The following is a 14,819-nucleotide window of genomic DNA, read 5'->3' as shown; positions in this document are numbered from 1 at the left end:
AACGAACACACCAAACCCAATCACATAACCCAAACGTAAAGGTAATCACAGTATTTGGGCGATTTCTGCTGCCGCCCACCAACAGTAGAAATGTGTTTGGTGTCGCCTGTGGAGATTTTTTTTTGTGGCGTTGACAACATGGAAACATTAAAACCGAGCTCTCTCTCTCTCTCTCTCTCTCTGTCCTTGTTACTCTGGATGACCACTGCAACATGTTGTGAACAGCCTTCGCATGGGAGTAGAAAGTACTGCAGTTCCTGATTTAAACACCGTGACCAAGACGTGTTCCAAGCAGGAAATACTACTGTTGACAAACTCGTCAGTTCTGCCTGACACTATCTCAGGTTTTTCAACGTTGACAGTGTTGCGGAATTAATCAGAAATGTACTTTTCTTTTTGGTCCTGTGATTCCTGGTTGCCCAACAGCCCCATTCCTCCCTCTGCTGAGGAATCCCACATTTCTCAACAGCAGGTCCAGACGTGAAGCAACATGTCGTTTTCACCGACGCACCAGAGAGCAGCTCAATGAAAAGTCACTCCCGCACACTCACAATCACAAATCTTGCTGTTGAAATAAGCACACGTGGAAATGACGTTATGGCTTATATTTATGGAGAAGTTACACAAAACAGCCATCAGGCTGAAGGAAAGCTATGATTACATTATGTGCAGTTTCACAGTAGGTTAGAAGACAACAGGAAGAATGAAATTGGGTTTATGGGTTAAAATCACTCCAGTAACGTCTCCATTTGTTCTTGGTCATTTTTTGAAATCATTTCGCTAAAAGTTTTTCCTCTATGAAAGAAGAAAAAACATCCAGAACAAAGTTTCACTGTAATGTCACCATAAAGTAGTGGTTATACGATCTTAAAAAGATAAACAAATTCATTACATAGGCTAGTTATAAACACACTTAAAAAAATGTTAAGACTATACTGTACATTGTGTAAATGTAAATGATGGTGAAATCAGTCCATCAGTACACAAGCAAATCTTCTAAATACAGTAAAATATAGAATAAAATGTAGACAAAAGTGTGAGGGACAGGCGTATATAATCTTTCTCCAGTGTAAGTAAAATAACAGTCATATCAGACTTTAACAGGTTAGAAAACATTCAGTCTCCAAGGACAGAAAAATAATATTTTGGTTGGTGTTTTTTGAAACTTAACAGAAATCCAATGCAGTCTTTGCTCAGGTTACTGTCAGACTCACAGTGTACATGTGTATATTCTCCCACCCCCCCAACAAACCTGAAACTTTCTTCCCTTCAACTCGGCAAAAATTCAAAAAAAGACATTAAAAAACCATATATGCATGTATAATCATTGCACGCTTACAAACAGAACATGCTTCACATGTGTACACAAACACACACACACTGAAAGACACACAGGCGACGACGGGGCCTCTTCTCCAGCAGGTTTTTTTTAGAAATCGGAGCGTTCCTCGCTGTAGAATCGTTCCGGTCTGAATTTCCAGCTAGTGGTTACTGCAGTGTTATTATTTTTTTTTTGTTTTCCTCTTGTGGTTTTTCTTTTCTTTGCGAGTTGCATGTGCTTGTTTGGTAACGAAGCTGCTGTGAGCGCGTGTAGGCCCGGGGTAAGTGAGAGTGGCTGTGGCGACTTCAGTCGAGTGTTCATACGGGTCCAGGGTAATTGTAGTGGTTTCCGTGCTGCGCGTCGCGAGGCTGCGGGCTCGGCTTGCGCTCGAGGTGCTCGATCTCTGCCGCGTCCGGCCGCGTGCAGGCCGGAGGTCGCTGCTTAAAGAAGTCTGACACGTAACGGACCTGAATGAACAAAAATATTTAAGCAAATGAATGAAAACAGTCCATGTAAAAACAAATACACCGATATTGAAAGATTTTATATTTATTGCGCTGGGAAATAATGTAAATAAAAATCAGTAATCTGAAAAATATATACTGCTATGAAATAATCCCCTCACATCAGTGGTGTAATGCAGAGATTTTAAACCTGGGGGGTCGCGACCCCCACTAGGCTCACGGTCATTTCTGGGCGTCGCCAGATGGTTTTGGAGGAATTTGTATTATTATTTTCTAGACAAGTAACTTTCATCACATTAAATTGTACCAGTGATAAGATCTGATATAGATATTGAGTGTGTTTGTGAGAGTCAAAGTCGAGGCTATACGAGTTAGTGCTTTGACAAAAAAAAACATTGGGAGCTCGCGTAGGACCTTGAAAACAACCTGAGTATTTTACATGGTCTCTCTCTGTACAAGTGACATTGATTCCACTCACGGTGAGAACGGCGATGAGCGCGCCCTGCAGCAGCCCCACCAGGACGTCGCTCCAGTGATGTTTGTAGTCGGACACACGAGTGTATCCCACGTACAAAGCAAACGCCACCAGGAAGAACTGGATGGTCGGTCGAACCAGCCGCGTCCATTTCCCCTGCATCCGGGCGTGGACGTAGAGCTGAACACACACACACACACACACGAGATATATAAAGAAATATTCTTTTGTGGAAGTCATATTTGTACAATGTCGACAAGGTTTGTTTTTTAAATTTATGCAGCTCATACCAAAACCTGACCCCAACTTAAGCCCCAGAACAGAACACCCTTTAAAAACTAAAAAAAAATACAATCATTATTTAATCATAATTTCTCAGTGAAATTGATCAAAGCCACTTAAAAAAAATATAAAGTTAGATTTATTGTGATTTTTATATTTTTTTCCATTTATTTTTTTTTCCTTTTTCCCCATGAATTAATCTTAAAGCGCTGTTCTTGGCTTAAAGACTTAATACACAAACAAATACATATTACAGGTATTTCACAAATATCCTAATCTGTTGTGTTCTTATTGCCAATTCTGTCATAAGTTTAAATTATGCAAAATGAGCATATGAGAATCTGCAGTCTTGTTTTAACCCACGATATTCAACTAAATTCTGACAGGATGAAAGTTTAGCAACTCTCGCACACTTTCAGTATTTCAGTCCAACGGGGATTAAACTGCCACCGCCGTCGTCTTCCGTCCATTGTGCCGTGTGTGATATTACAACAATGATGTTTTTCAGACTTGAGCCGTGCGTCCGTGGCGACCACCTTCTCCTGTTTTGAGTCGCTTGTGGATGTTTTCGGTAAACACGCATGTCAAGAAAAGAAGAAAAAAAAAGGTCTCACGCAACGACAGCGGCAACACTCACCGACAGAAAGAGCATGCAGTACATCCCGAAGGACGAGTGGCCGGAGTAGAAGGATAACCTGGGGGAGCAAAATGGCCACAGAGAAAAAAAACATTGATGTAACAAGATTCACGTGTTTTCAGTAAATATGGTAGCGAGAGGATGAAGGATCAGAGTCCGTCCCATTCATCGGTCTTGATTTGTGCCAACGGGACATTTTGATTTTAGCTGCACCATTAAAAGTAGCGTTGTCCGGTGTTCCAGTAGGATTTAGTTCACCGTGATCCCAACTGAGCCAAACTGAAATCGGTTGACTGGTGAATCGAGTCTCGTTCCTACGTGTGAAGATTTGCTCGTTTTCTACACAGCAACACTAGACTGACTGTCGACCGTTGGTCAGACAAAGTCAGAAACATTGACTTTTATTAATTTAGATTTTATTAGGCGTTTTTTTCCCCCCCCATTATTTTTTTTTTACAATTTATTGACTTAAGTAAAACCAATCATTTTCTAATGTCTCATACAAGCTGGTGTTACAATAACTGTTGCTCCTCGAGATTCACACACATCTAGAAAAGATTAAATATCTAAACTCGAGCAGGTGAAGCGAATGACGTAAATGTTGTGTCTCTAGTGTCTTTGCATGACTCTGTGTAATCCCACGGTGCAAAGATTTTGAATCCGTTCAAACATGAGCTGCTTGCAGCTTGAGTCCAACCGCGGGTCAAACTACCCCGACATAACAAAAACAGGGAGGGAGGTGTGAGTGTCCGGTGGGGCACCTGGATTCGGTCACGTTGCGCGGGTTGCCGGTGCAGTTGATGTGCAGCATGTATCCGCTGCAGCTGACCGGGGCGCACACGGCCAAGAAGTTCGGACGGGGACGACCGATGGTGAACTTGGCCAGGTCGGTCAGGGATTGGCTGACGGCTCCCCCAAACAGGAAGGTGCCCACCACCTTGTAGAGGGCGGACAGGTACTGGTTGAACTGGGAGTTGGAGTGGAGACGCTTGGTGTGCACCAGGTAGGCCTCGCCTGTGGTGATCTGTGGAGGGGAGGGGATGCGAAGGAATGGTCTCAGGTGACACCCGGATTTGACTTTGTGCACATTGTTTTACACTCACGATGACTATGGAGCAGGTGATGGTGACGGCAGCCATGGCCCCGTGGGAGATGGTGTCTCTCCTGTATGGATAGCTGATGCTCTTGTCATCGCAGTAGATCCCTCTCTGGTAGGGGCTGAACATCAGCGTCAGGATGCCCGAGGGCAGAGCCGCTGGGGAAACAAGAGACGACGGTCGGACCTCTCAAGAAATCAAAATAATATGATGACCCAGTCAAATGTGAAAACGCAAGATTTATGTTCACGGGGGATTTGTTTCCCCTCCCCGCGGGACATTCAGGCCCAGCAGCAGCGACGCTGCCAACGTCCTCTTCCCAAAAATGTCAGCCTGGAGTGTCAAGGTGCTCTTTGGCAAACTTCAGGCCTCAGTAATGTTTGTTCTAAAGAGAAGTGCGTTCCTCCGTGATGGCGCTCCCTGCGGCCATGCGCCGGGATTTGCGTACGAGACATCAACCAGCCGCAGTGATTCCTTCATTAAGCCTTTAGCCGTTACTCTGGACTCGGCACCGGTTTAAAGGGGATTATAAGAGGTGACTACAGGAGTTTTGGCGGCCACACTGTCGTCTTTGGGAACCACACGGTGTTGTTGAGAGCCGGGGAGCAGCTGAGACCCCTCAGCTCCGCGCCGACCAGTCGAACATGAACCAGAGCACAATGAGGCGCAGCTCAGGAAACAGCTAAGAACACAGCGATGGACTAATCTGTTGGCTCTGGGCAGGAGGCTCGACTCTGCCAAGCGAAATGAATTTGTCATCGGGTCGAGCTCAGTGGCCACGGCGTCGCCCCTGCAGGTCGCGTTTATGCGCCGCGGGAGGAACCCGCCTGTCGCCATGGAAACACGCCGGACAGTACAAACGGTGACCTTTGACATGGGGGGGGGGGGCAGTGTTTGCACAGTGAAGGGGCCTGGGAGCTGAGGAGTGAACCGGGACTCACACATAGATACAAAGACATGTGCACCACTGTACGAAAAAAAGTGCACATGTACACACACATATATAAAACGTGGTCTACGACCTACAGAAGGTTTTAAAAACGCATGCATTCATACTGTCTGTGTGAAGAAAGAGAGCAAACACGGGGTTTAACAGTTTTCTCTCTGTGCACACACAACAGCGGCAGCAGAAGCACATAAACCCGTCTCTTAAAATCGGAGCAGGACAATGGTCCAATCGGCAAGAATGATGTCAGGAACTTTCTATACACTACAGCCCTTAAATAGTTTTCCTGTTTTCACTTGAACTTCGCTGAACTGCCGGAGCTAACAAGCCAGCGAGGGCTGGACGTGGACTTTGTTTCCACAAGCGGGAGCTGTGCATACATGTATTGGCTGATGCCATATAAGAGCGGCTCAACAATAACAGATCACTTCCTGCAGAGTGTGTGACCGTCGGCCGCTCGGGGACAAGCAGGGCTAAACGAAAAGAAGAAAAAAAAACGCACGAGGACACGAGCACAGGGAAGGGAAACACGCCGCCGACAGGTCATTTAGTGACGGTGATGTCATGTGGACACGAAGAGCGTGAATTGAGTCTGTGGTCACACACACAGTGGCAGTCTGTCAGGTGCAGGTGTGAACATGTATTCCCAGCGTTTCCTCTTCTCTACTTCCTGCTACACGGATAGTGAAATATGGTCCAGAATGAAGTTGATTTTGCCAAACGTTTCGACACTGAATAACAGAACCACATTAATTCCATATTCAAAACAATATTCTTATTTGGCTCACTTGGACATTTGCCGGAAAGTTTACAGGGAAAAGTCCGGAGGAACATTTGTGTTTTCCCAAACAAGCCCCTTCGGAAATGTTCAGGAGAATGACTGGACATCAGTGACTGCCCTCTCGCACAATGAAAAGCAACGCCCTCACAATCTTCAGTCAATCATTATCAAATCAAACAATCATTTAATTCAAAAACTTGCGCAACGTGAACAAAACAAAGCACATTTGAATTTAATTCTTTTAGATCTTTATTTGAAGGCCATATTTAGTGGCCTTGTACTGGATTGTGTTGCAAAACGATGTTACTGTGAACATTCCCTTCTGTATATATGCATGTGTATGTTTCTATTAACTGTCTCTTTAAGCAACTATCAGTTTTGCCCTGCCCATAGATTATATGATGATATGATAATAGAAGCATTCAGACTTTTTTTTTTTTAAACGCTGCCTGACGACGGCATAAATAGTCTCTAAATGCCGGATGTGATATTTGTCAACTAACCTCTGACCAAGTGCCGCTAATGATCCTTGTTGACAAGCAGCTTCCTCATTAAAGAGCGTTTATTTCCATAAAAAAAAAAAGAAAAAAGGGAGGCCCTCGCTTTTTTGCCCGCTCACATCTCAGAGTTCATTATTCCGGCAGGTCAAGCGTACGTCCGCCTCCTCTTTGAAGTGCGGGCCCGGCCCACTGTTGACTCTGCAGGGTGCAAGGATAACATTTAGATAAGCGGGCCGCTTGTTGCACGGAGTCTCTGGAGGCTGCGCGCTGCCAGGGTGGAGATGCGAGTGGACGCAGTTGGGCATTGGACGGACGGACACACACACGCACACGCACACACACACACACACACACGTTTTTAGCCGCTCTTATTATTCCAGAAGACCTGGTATGTTTTTATAGGCCTCTCCTGGCCGGGGGCCCCCCCCCCCCCCCCTAACACAGGCTGGGTTGAGCCGGGGAGAGCCAGGTTCATTCCCCGCATAGACAAACTTCTTCTTAGAGGAAAATCGATTCAGAGTCTCCTTAAACTGAGCAGGTAGACTCGTCTTTACACACTTGTAATACACAGACGTTCCCTTCTCCGTATGTCGTATGTCTTGACGAAGTTGTTATCGAACAACTAGTGTGAAAACACATCGTCTGATTTTTGAATCAAAAGAAAATGCCCACAAGCGGCAGTGGGTTGATGAACTGAGGACATTTACCCAGTTCAACAGTTTTAGAAATGAAGACGCTCTCACTTCCTGTCTGAGAGCTCGACGTAAAGGTCGACACCGCTCCCGCCGTCACGCTGCTCGCGTGTGTGAGTGAGGTCGCCGCGGCCGGCGAGGAGCTCATGCGGCTCAGGTCCCGGCCTGTTTTCATAATATGTAAATACATCAAATAAATGCTTACATCGGCTCTTTCAGACGCTTTTTCTTACAGTCTTCAACTGTCCCTTTAGGTCCAACTTTGAGGTACAAAGTTATTTAGTTGAGGTTAACAACCGTCTATTTGACTAGCAGGTTGAGATTTTCCAGTTTCAGTTTGCTGGTATAGAGAATTATCACTTTATTTGTTTGTCTTTTTCTTTATTGCTTCCTCAGTAGCCTCTTCCTTCCTTTCCTTTCTTCCTGCCTCCAGGTCCGTCTTTAAATCTTCATGAGACCATATCTGTTTCTTCTCCATCGATACTCTAGTATTCATTTTAGCACTTTACTCACTTATGATATATTCTAATCCTATTGTTGTTGTACCACCACTAACGTTGGACATTTTACAAACAGCTCTTGACTTTTTGTTTAATTTATGCTTTGTCCGTGCACTTTTACATCTGCAGGCCATGTAGACGCCAGCTCCAATCTCTCTTTCTAAAGCGACGAGCACACACAAGAGTATCTGCCCAGTTTCTGCCTTCAGTCCACAGGAGATAAAAACAAAAAAAAAAACACAAAAAAAATACAAGGAAGAAGGGAAAGTATTGTTTTACGATGTCCCAATCTCCTCTGGAAAGAGCGCACCCCTGATTTCTCTTTGAGAAAACAAACATGGTGGAATCTGGGATCGGACACAAGTACAACTTCCCCCTGACCTTTGACCCATCGGGAAGCGGCGAGCGTTCCTGTTATTCACCTCGGCCCGAGGTCCACCGTGACCCGGAGACAGTCGCTGGAAAAAAAACACAGGTCACGGGTTTGTTGTCTGGGAACATTTCGCTCGAGGCCCGCGCGTCGACCGCCAGCAGACGGCCGGGGGAGACGCGCGGGCTCCGCCGGGGCGACCGCGCCGTTTGTTTGCTGACGGGGGGCTTCACGACCGTTTTCGCCACATCACACCGGGGTGCTCAGATGGACCAGTGTTGGACTCCAAGCGCTTTCATTTGTTTGTTTTGGCAACTTCTCTTCTTAGACTCTCAATGCTGCGCTTGTTCTGTCTTTGGTTGTAGCGCGTGATTATGAGATTTCTTTCCAGGGTTTTGTTAATGCAGTTACTGTCTTCGGTACAATGGCCATCATTGCCCATCGTTTGTTTTTTGTTTTATTTCTCTTCTCTTTTTTTTCGACGGGGTCGATCTACAAAGAAAGTGTGTCACTTCCTGTGCGGCCGGGGATTTTTTCCTGGGAAAGTCCGACGCGACAATAGGCCTTTTTTTTTTTTTTTCCTGCCTTTGGAGTCACGATTCCTTCTTTGTTTGTTATGCCTGCAAAAAGACGCTTCAGATTAGTTTGCTCTTATCTTCTCTCGTGAACGTTTCACCACGTCATGTGTAGTTTTTCTAATTAAAGCTCTGTTAGTGATGACCGAGTTGGTACCGAACTCAATATTGTAGTTAAGAGTAGACGGAACCTGATCCCGAATACCACCAGACTCGGTTTGTTCTCCTTTCCTGAAAGTTTGTCCTTCTGACCGAACGTAATCCTTTCATGGTGGAGTCATGGTTTTGGTTGGTCACAAACAAACAAGTTGTGTCTGGAGTCACTGTGTGAACCTTTGTCTGTATTAAACCCGACAGCCTTAACCAAAGGCCTGTGAGGGCTTAAAACAAACCCATAATAAAAAGATCCACGCAGGACGGGCTTGATTTTGCCAAGTGGCTGTTGTCCCGAGGCAAACATTTTGCATCGGGGTTATGGTGCGTTCAGATTAAAACGATTTACTCGCACAATTTGGCCGCAGGAACATTTGTGTTTACTTGCGTAACTCGCATGAGTAAACATAACCCCCCCCGCGGACGTCATCGGTGTCGGCATCACTGCATCCCTCCAATCTTTCCATTATTTCAACTCCTGCGGGGACGCACCATTTTAGGGTTGGGGTTAAAATGCAGCACTGTGTGTGGGTGATAAATGGACTGTATTTATATACTGTAGCGCTTTCTCTGCTCAAAGCACTTCACAGTACAAGCAAACAACTGACGCCACGATACAAACTAACATTCCTGGTGGCCAGAAGACATCTGCTCTCCGACTTTCTACCTTTGTGACACGCTCAAGCCGTCAATAACTTCATCACACACACACACACACACACACACACACACACACACACACACACACACACACACACACACACACACACACACACACACACACACACACACACACACACACACACACACACACACACACACACACACACGACTGTCAGGGAGCACAAGTCAACACGTCTACTTGACTTTGACACACACACGTGTGTGTGTGTGTGTGTGTGTGTGTGTGTGTGTGTGTGTGTGTGTGTGTGTGTGTGTGTGTGTGTGTGTGTGTGTGTGTGTGCACTGTTAAAATGACACATTGACGACCTGAACCTCAGCGTCTCTCCGACCCGTCAGCTGATTCACGAGCCTGTGACGACTTGTGCAACACGAGCGACGTTTCCTCACCGCCGATCCGCACCTTGACAAAACATTAACTCCGCGCCTGGGAACCGTTTTCCAAGTTACTCTGACACGCAGAGCGCTCAAATGATTAATCGAGTGCGGGCTCGACACCAATGTAACGATTGCTGCTTTTCCAGAGGGGCCGTGTGCGAGCACGCCAAACGTCCGCCAGCGTCGCTCCGGACATTTCTTTCGGCCCTTTTCCTGCCGGGCCTGCATATTCCAGAAATGTCCCTGCTGTTGTGAACGCGCGTGACCCCGACAATCTCCTGCTGCGTTCTTCATATGTGAACGACACACTTTCAGGACTTCATGTCTGCAAACAGCATGATTGTGGCGATGGTCGTACACGATGGTCACACAACTGCTCCTGCTCTCTCTCTCTCTCTCCTCTTCCCCCCCTCTCCACCCACCTCTCGTGTCTCCCCGAGTCCGGTTCCGCTCAAGGTTTCTTCCTGTTAAAAAGGGATTTTTTTTTTCTCCCTCCACTGTTGCCAAGTGTGTGCTCATTCTGGGAACTTTGTGTGTTTCTCCAAAATATTGTAAGGCCTCGGCCTCACGCCAACGGCTTTTCAGACGCGCACTGACGTCCGCACGTTTCCCGGAACGTCTCCAGTCAGCCCCCTCCTGGTAGAATCTCCAAAAACTGGGAGATTGCGGCAGGGAAATCTCTGGAAGACTCCCAGCGAGTGAGCGGCCGCGTTGATGACCGTAAACTAAACCACCGCTTCGCGCAGCGGAACCACCGCCGTGCCCCGCCTCCTGCCGCTCGACCCAGGCGCCAACGAATGTCCCCGGAAATCCCGGAATGCCGTGGGTGTGAACGCGTCCGACCCGGACAATCTCCCGCTGCGTTCGTCCAACCAATTATCAAAAAATAAATAAAAAGTTTCAGTGCTAAAATAACCTTTCATGCTAAAAACGGCCTGACGCGTGGACCGACATGTGAATCATCGAAGCGACTGGTATTCCATTTTAAGTTTGAGCTGTTTTGCTCAAATACATTTAATTAACATTACATTTATTTAAAAAAAACGTTTGGGACTAAATCTACCTGTGGCTATATTACAATGTGTCTCTTTTCATCCTGCTGAATGGGCACGGCTCAGATAATGAGTCCCACACAAACTCCTACAGTAAATCTAAGCTGCGTCTTCCCAAGCGCTCTTTTGACCCTGGATCCGCACACTGGAGCAGAAACAAAACTGATGTGTCCCGAGTCATAAAAGTAATTGAGCGGTGGGGATGGTGAAACTATGATCCCAGGCAGCGATCTGTGCGTGTGCGCGTGGTGGGAAAGTGCAGCGACAGCTGGGCTTGGTCTTTCTGACAGGCAGCCAGGAAGCTCTTCAGCTCTTCAGCGTGTCTTCATGTCCAAACACTGCTATTGAGTTATTGAACATTCAAACGCTGTCAAGAACCGAAAGCACCGAGTTCAGGCCGTTTCATCATGTTTTGACCTAAACAACAGGAAACAAGGAGACTGATAGTTACAAAAAAAGAGTTGCAATTTGGGGAAAATATAATAATAACTCAAGGAGACTGCACACAAGTCGTAAGCCACCGTGACCGTGCGAAGCATGTTCCTTTGAAAAAACGCAAAATGTCACAAAAGTATCTGTTTTTTTGCCCTTTGAAAGAGATTTACATGAACTCGACAGAGTTCAGATCGACTTCATTAAAAAAACAAGACATGGTAGATAGCAGAGGGGGAAAAAAAGTGAAACTAAAAGGTGAAAAGAGACGCCTGTTGTCATACAAGTTTCATCTTTACAGTCCTGATAATTTCACTGATATGCAGAATTGCGACTGTGGCCGGAGAGTGCGACAACAGACGTCCTGCTGCCGTGGCGTGTGTGTGTGTGTGTGTGTGTCTTATTACACTAGGAAGCTGTGTCGTATCTACTGTGTGCAGTGGTAACAAATAATGGCAGGATGAGGGTGTTTGACTACAGAGGGGAAGGGGGAGCAATATTCAGAGATCTGTTACAATCTGAACATTCAGCACATTCCTACCAACACACACACACACACACACACACACACACACACACACACACACACACACACACACACACACACACACACACACACACACACACACACACACACACACACACACACACACACACACACACACACACACACACACACACACACACACACACACACACACACACAGAGGAAGGGAGACAAGGGACTTTTCTAAATGAGGGGGACTCAAACCTGATGATAGTTTACCCTCCACGCAGGGGATCAACAGATTACTGCTCCTGGCCTGTTATCTTTAAACCACACAACCACCTGATATCATCACACGTACATCATTACATGACATAAGACACATGTGGTTATCGCCGCATGGACATGTTAAAATGTTTCCCACCTCACAGGTCAAACTTTCACAACCCCGATTGTGAGGAGAACTTGGAGCTCAGTCGGCCAAATATTTTGGAAACCACTCGTCATTAATCACCCGACTGAAGACGACGTCACATCCCTGACTGGATTTCACAACAGCGCGATGTGCTTCATCGTTCCTCATCTTCATGCAAGGTTGTTAACCAAGAAGTTCTTTAAATCAACAAGGAAAAAAGGACTTTATTCATTCATCTCTTTTACTGAAAGTGGACAATGCGGGGCGCTGACGGTGGACCCCTCATCGGGCGAGCATGAGTGCAGTGGGAGTTGAACAGAAGAACGGGTCATTATCATTCCTGTCAATCACCAGATGGGTCCACAACTGGAGAAACACACACACACACACACACACACACACACACACACACACACACACACACACACACACACACACACACACACACACACACACACACACACACACACACACACACACACACACACACACACACACACACACACACACACACACACACACACACACACACACTTCACAGGCATTCCACTGAAGTCAAGTTCACGTTTAGGCCTCATATTTCACACCTAAAAACCATGTACAGAAGAAGAAAAAACTAAAAAAGGGAAATCCACTTTGCCATCAATCTCCCCCCCCTTTTTTTCTTTTCTTCTTTCATCTCAACGACAACCTCTGTCGGCCTCCTGCCCTCCAAAAAACATGAGCGGCTGCGACATAAGGATTTTTTGGGGTTTTAAATGAAGGTGGAAGATGTCAGCTCTGTTAATGGCTTCGTGTCATCTTCGGGAAAAGCACAGCAGGTCCCGACAAGCCATTCTGTTCCCCGTCATTCAACACATACATAGACGAACAGCCAATAGGACACACACACACACACACACACACACACACACACACACACACACACACACACACACACACACACACACACACACACACACACACACACACACACACACACACACACACACACCAAAACAGGATTTTTACTGTCACACAGCGAGAGATTCATTGTCAATGATCTTTCCCCTTCCTCCTCACCCTGAGTTTAAAAAAAGAGAGAGGGGCCATGGGGTGCAGGGGGGGGGGGGGGTGTGCAGAAAGAAAGCTTGGAAATGATTCATCAAAGAAATGAGCAGACAGGTGAACACACACACACACACACATCAGATTGTGTGTGTATAATCAACAAAGCCTGATAGTGAGAGAAGATGCTTTGTGTTTCATCTTCGCCTGAATGATTTTGTTCGGTGGTGAGATCAACAGAAGCAGCCTGCAGTGTTTCTGACTCAGCTTTTTTTTTGTTGTTTTTTTTAACAAGAGTGTGTTTTGGCCTGTTTGAACAAGATGGAGACAAAACGGTGACTTGCAACGTGAAGTTGTACAGCTGAGCTGAATTTAGACAATCTCTGCCAACTGCCAGTCTCAACATGGATTTATAACACACACAAAATCCCTCTGGCTTTTGCACAAAGATCCACGAAGCAGCGCGTGGATTAGGGTTCGATAGATCGATAAATCGTGTGTGTGTGTGTGTGTGTCAAGAGAGTTGGGCAATCCCGTGCGTCACCGCGCAAACTTTCCAACTCGAGCATTCAAAGGATCACAAGTTGTACTCACGACTAATCACATATTTCTCAGCCATATGGTCAGGAGGAGGAGGAGGGGGGGGGGGGGCACAAGGCTGAAGGAACTCACCGACGACGACGCAGAGAATATCCACCACGATCAGAAGCAGCTTCTTTCCTTGCTCGCTCATGTTTCCTCCTCCAGTGTCGCCTCACTGTCATAAATACAAAAGTGAGCGCGCGTTCGGATACCACGGCACCGAGCAGGGCCGAGGTCGTCACCGTGAGGAAGGGAAGCGACACCTGCGGCACATGTGGTGCGGGAGAAGAAAGACGGGGACAAGTTACTGGGACAAGCTTCTTCCGGCTCCCGCGTGTACCTGTCGGCGTGTCTGTCTGTCTGCACTGCGCCGATTCAGGTGAGCCGCAGCCTGAGGACGCTGCGTCCTGGGTGTGGGCCGGCCTCCTTTACGCACGGCTCCCCCCTCTCTCTCTCTCTCTTTACACACACACACACACACACACACACACACACCTCTCTCTTTACACACACACACACACACACACACACCTCTCTCTTTACACACACAAACACACACACACACACATCTCTCTTTACACACACACACACACACACACACACACCTCTCTCTTTACACACACACACACACCTCTCTTTACACACACACACACACACACACACACACACACACACACACACACCTCTCTTTACACACACACACACACACACACACACACCTCTCTTTACACACACACACACACACACACACACACACACACACACACACCTCTCTTTACACACACACACACACACACACACACACACATCTCTCTTTACACACACACACACACACTTTCTCTTCACTTTCTCTTTTTCTGCTTTACCCCCTTTGAGTGGAATGAAACATTTCCAGCTTCTTCTTCTTTTCTTTTCTTTTTTTAACTTTTTGGATAAAAGGCAGGACACACAC

The 14,819-nt window shown here is 46.5% G+C and overlaps 1 protein-coding gene across 1 annotated transcript; it reads right to left on the bottom strand.

The window, feature by feature from the left end:
• Positions 1-590: 590 nt before the first annotated feature.
• On the bottom strand, positions 591-14,280 carry LOC118285860 (phospholipid phosphatase 2). The gene is made up of 6 exons (XM_035609760.2): positions 13,958-14,280; positions 4,283-4,434; positions 3,941-4,203; positions 3,180-3,237; positions 2,264-2,440; positions 591-1,788 (listed from the first exon to the last, which is right to left on the bottom strand). The coding sequence occupies exons 1-6, from the start codon at positions 14,016-14,018 to the stop codon at positions 1,639-1,641; spliced, it is 861 nt and encodes a 286-aa protein (XP_035465653.1). The 5' UTR covers positions 14,019-14,280; the 3' UTR covers positions 591-1,638.
• Positions 14,281-14,819: the final 539 nt, after the last annotated feature.

This window comes from Scophthalmus maximus, chromosome 15 (assembly GCF_022379125.1).
Source record: "Scophthalmus maximus strain ysfricsl-2021 chromosome 15, ASM2237912v1, whole genome shotgun sequence".
NCBI lineage: Eukaryota > Metazoa > Chordata > Actinopteri > Pleuronectiformes > Scophthalmidae > Scophthalmus > Scophthalmus maximus.
Note: the sequence above shows the minus strand (reverse complement) of the source record. Positions and strands in the feature narration are given on the sequence as shown.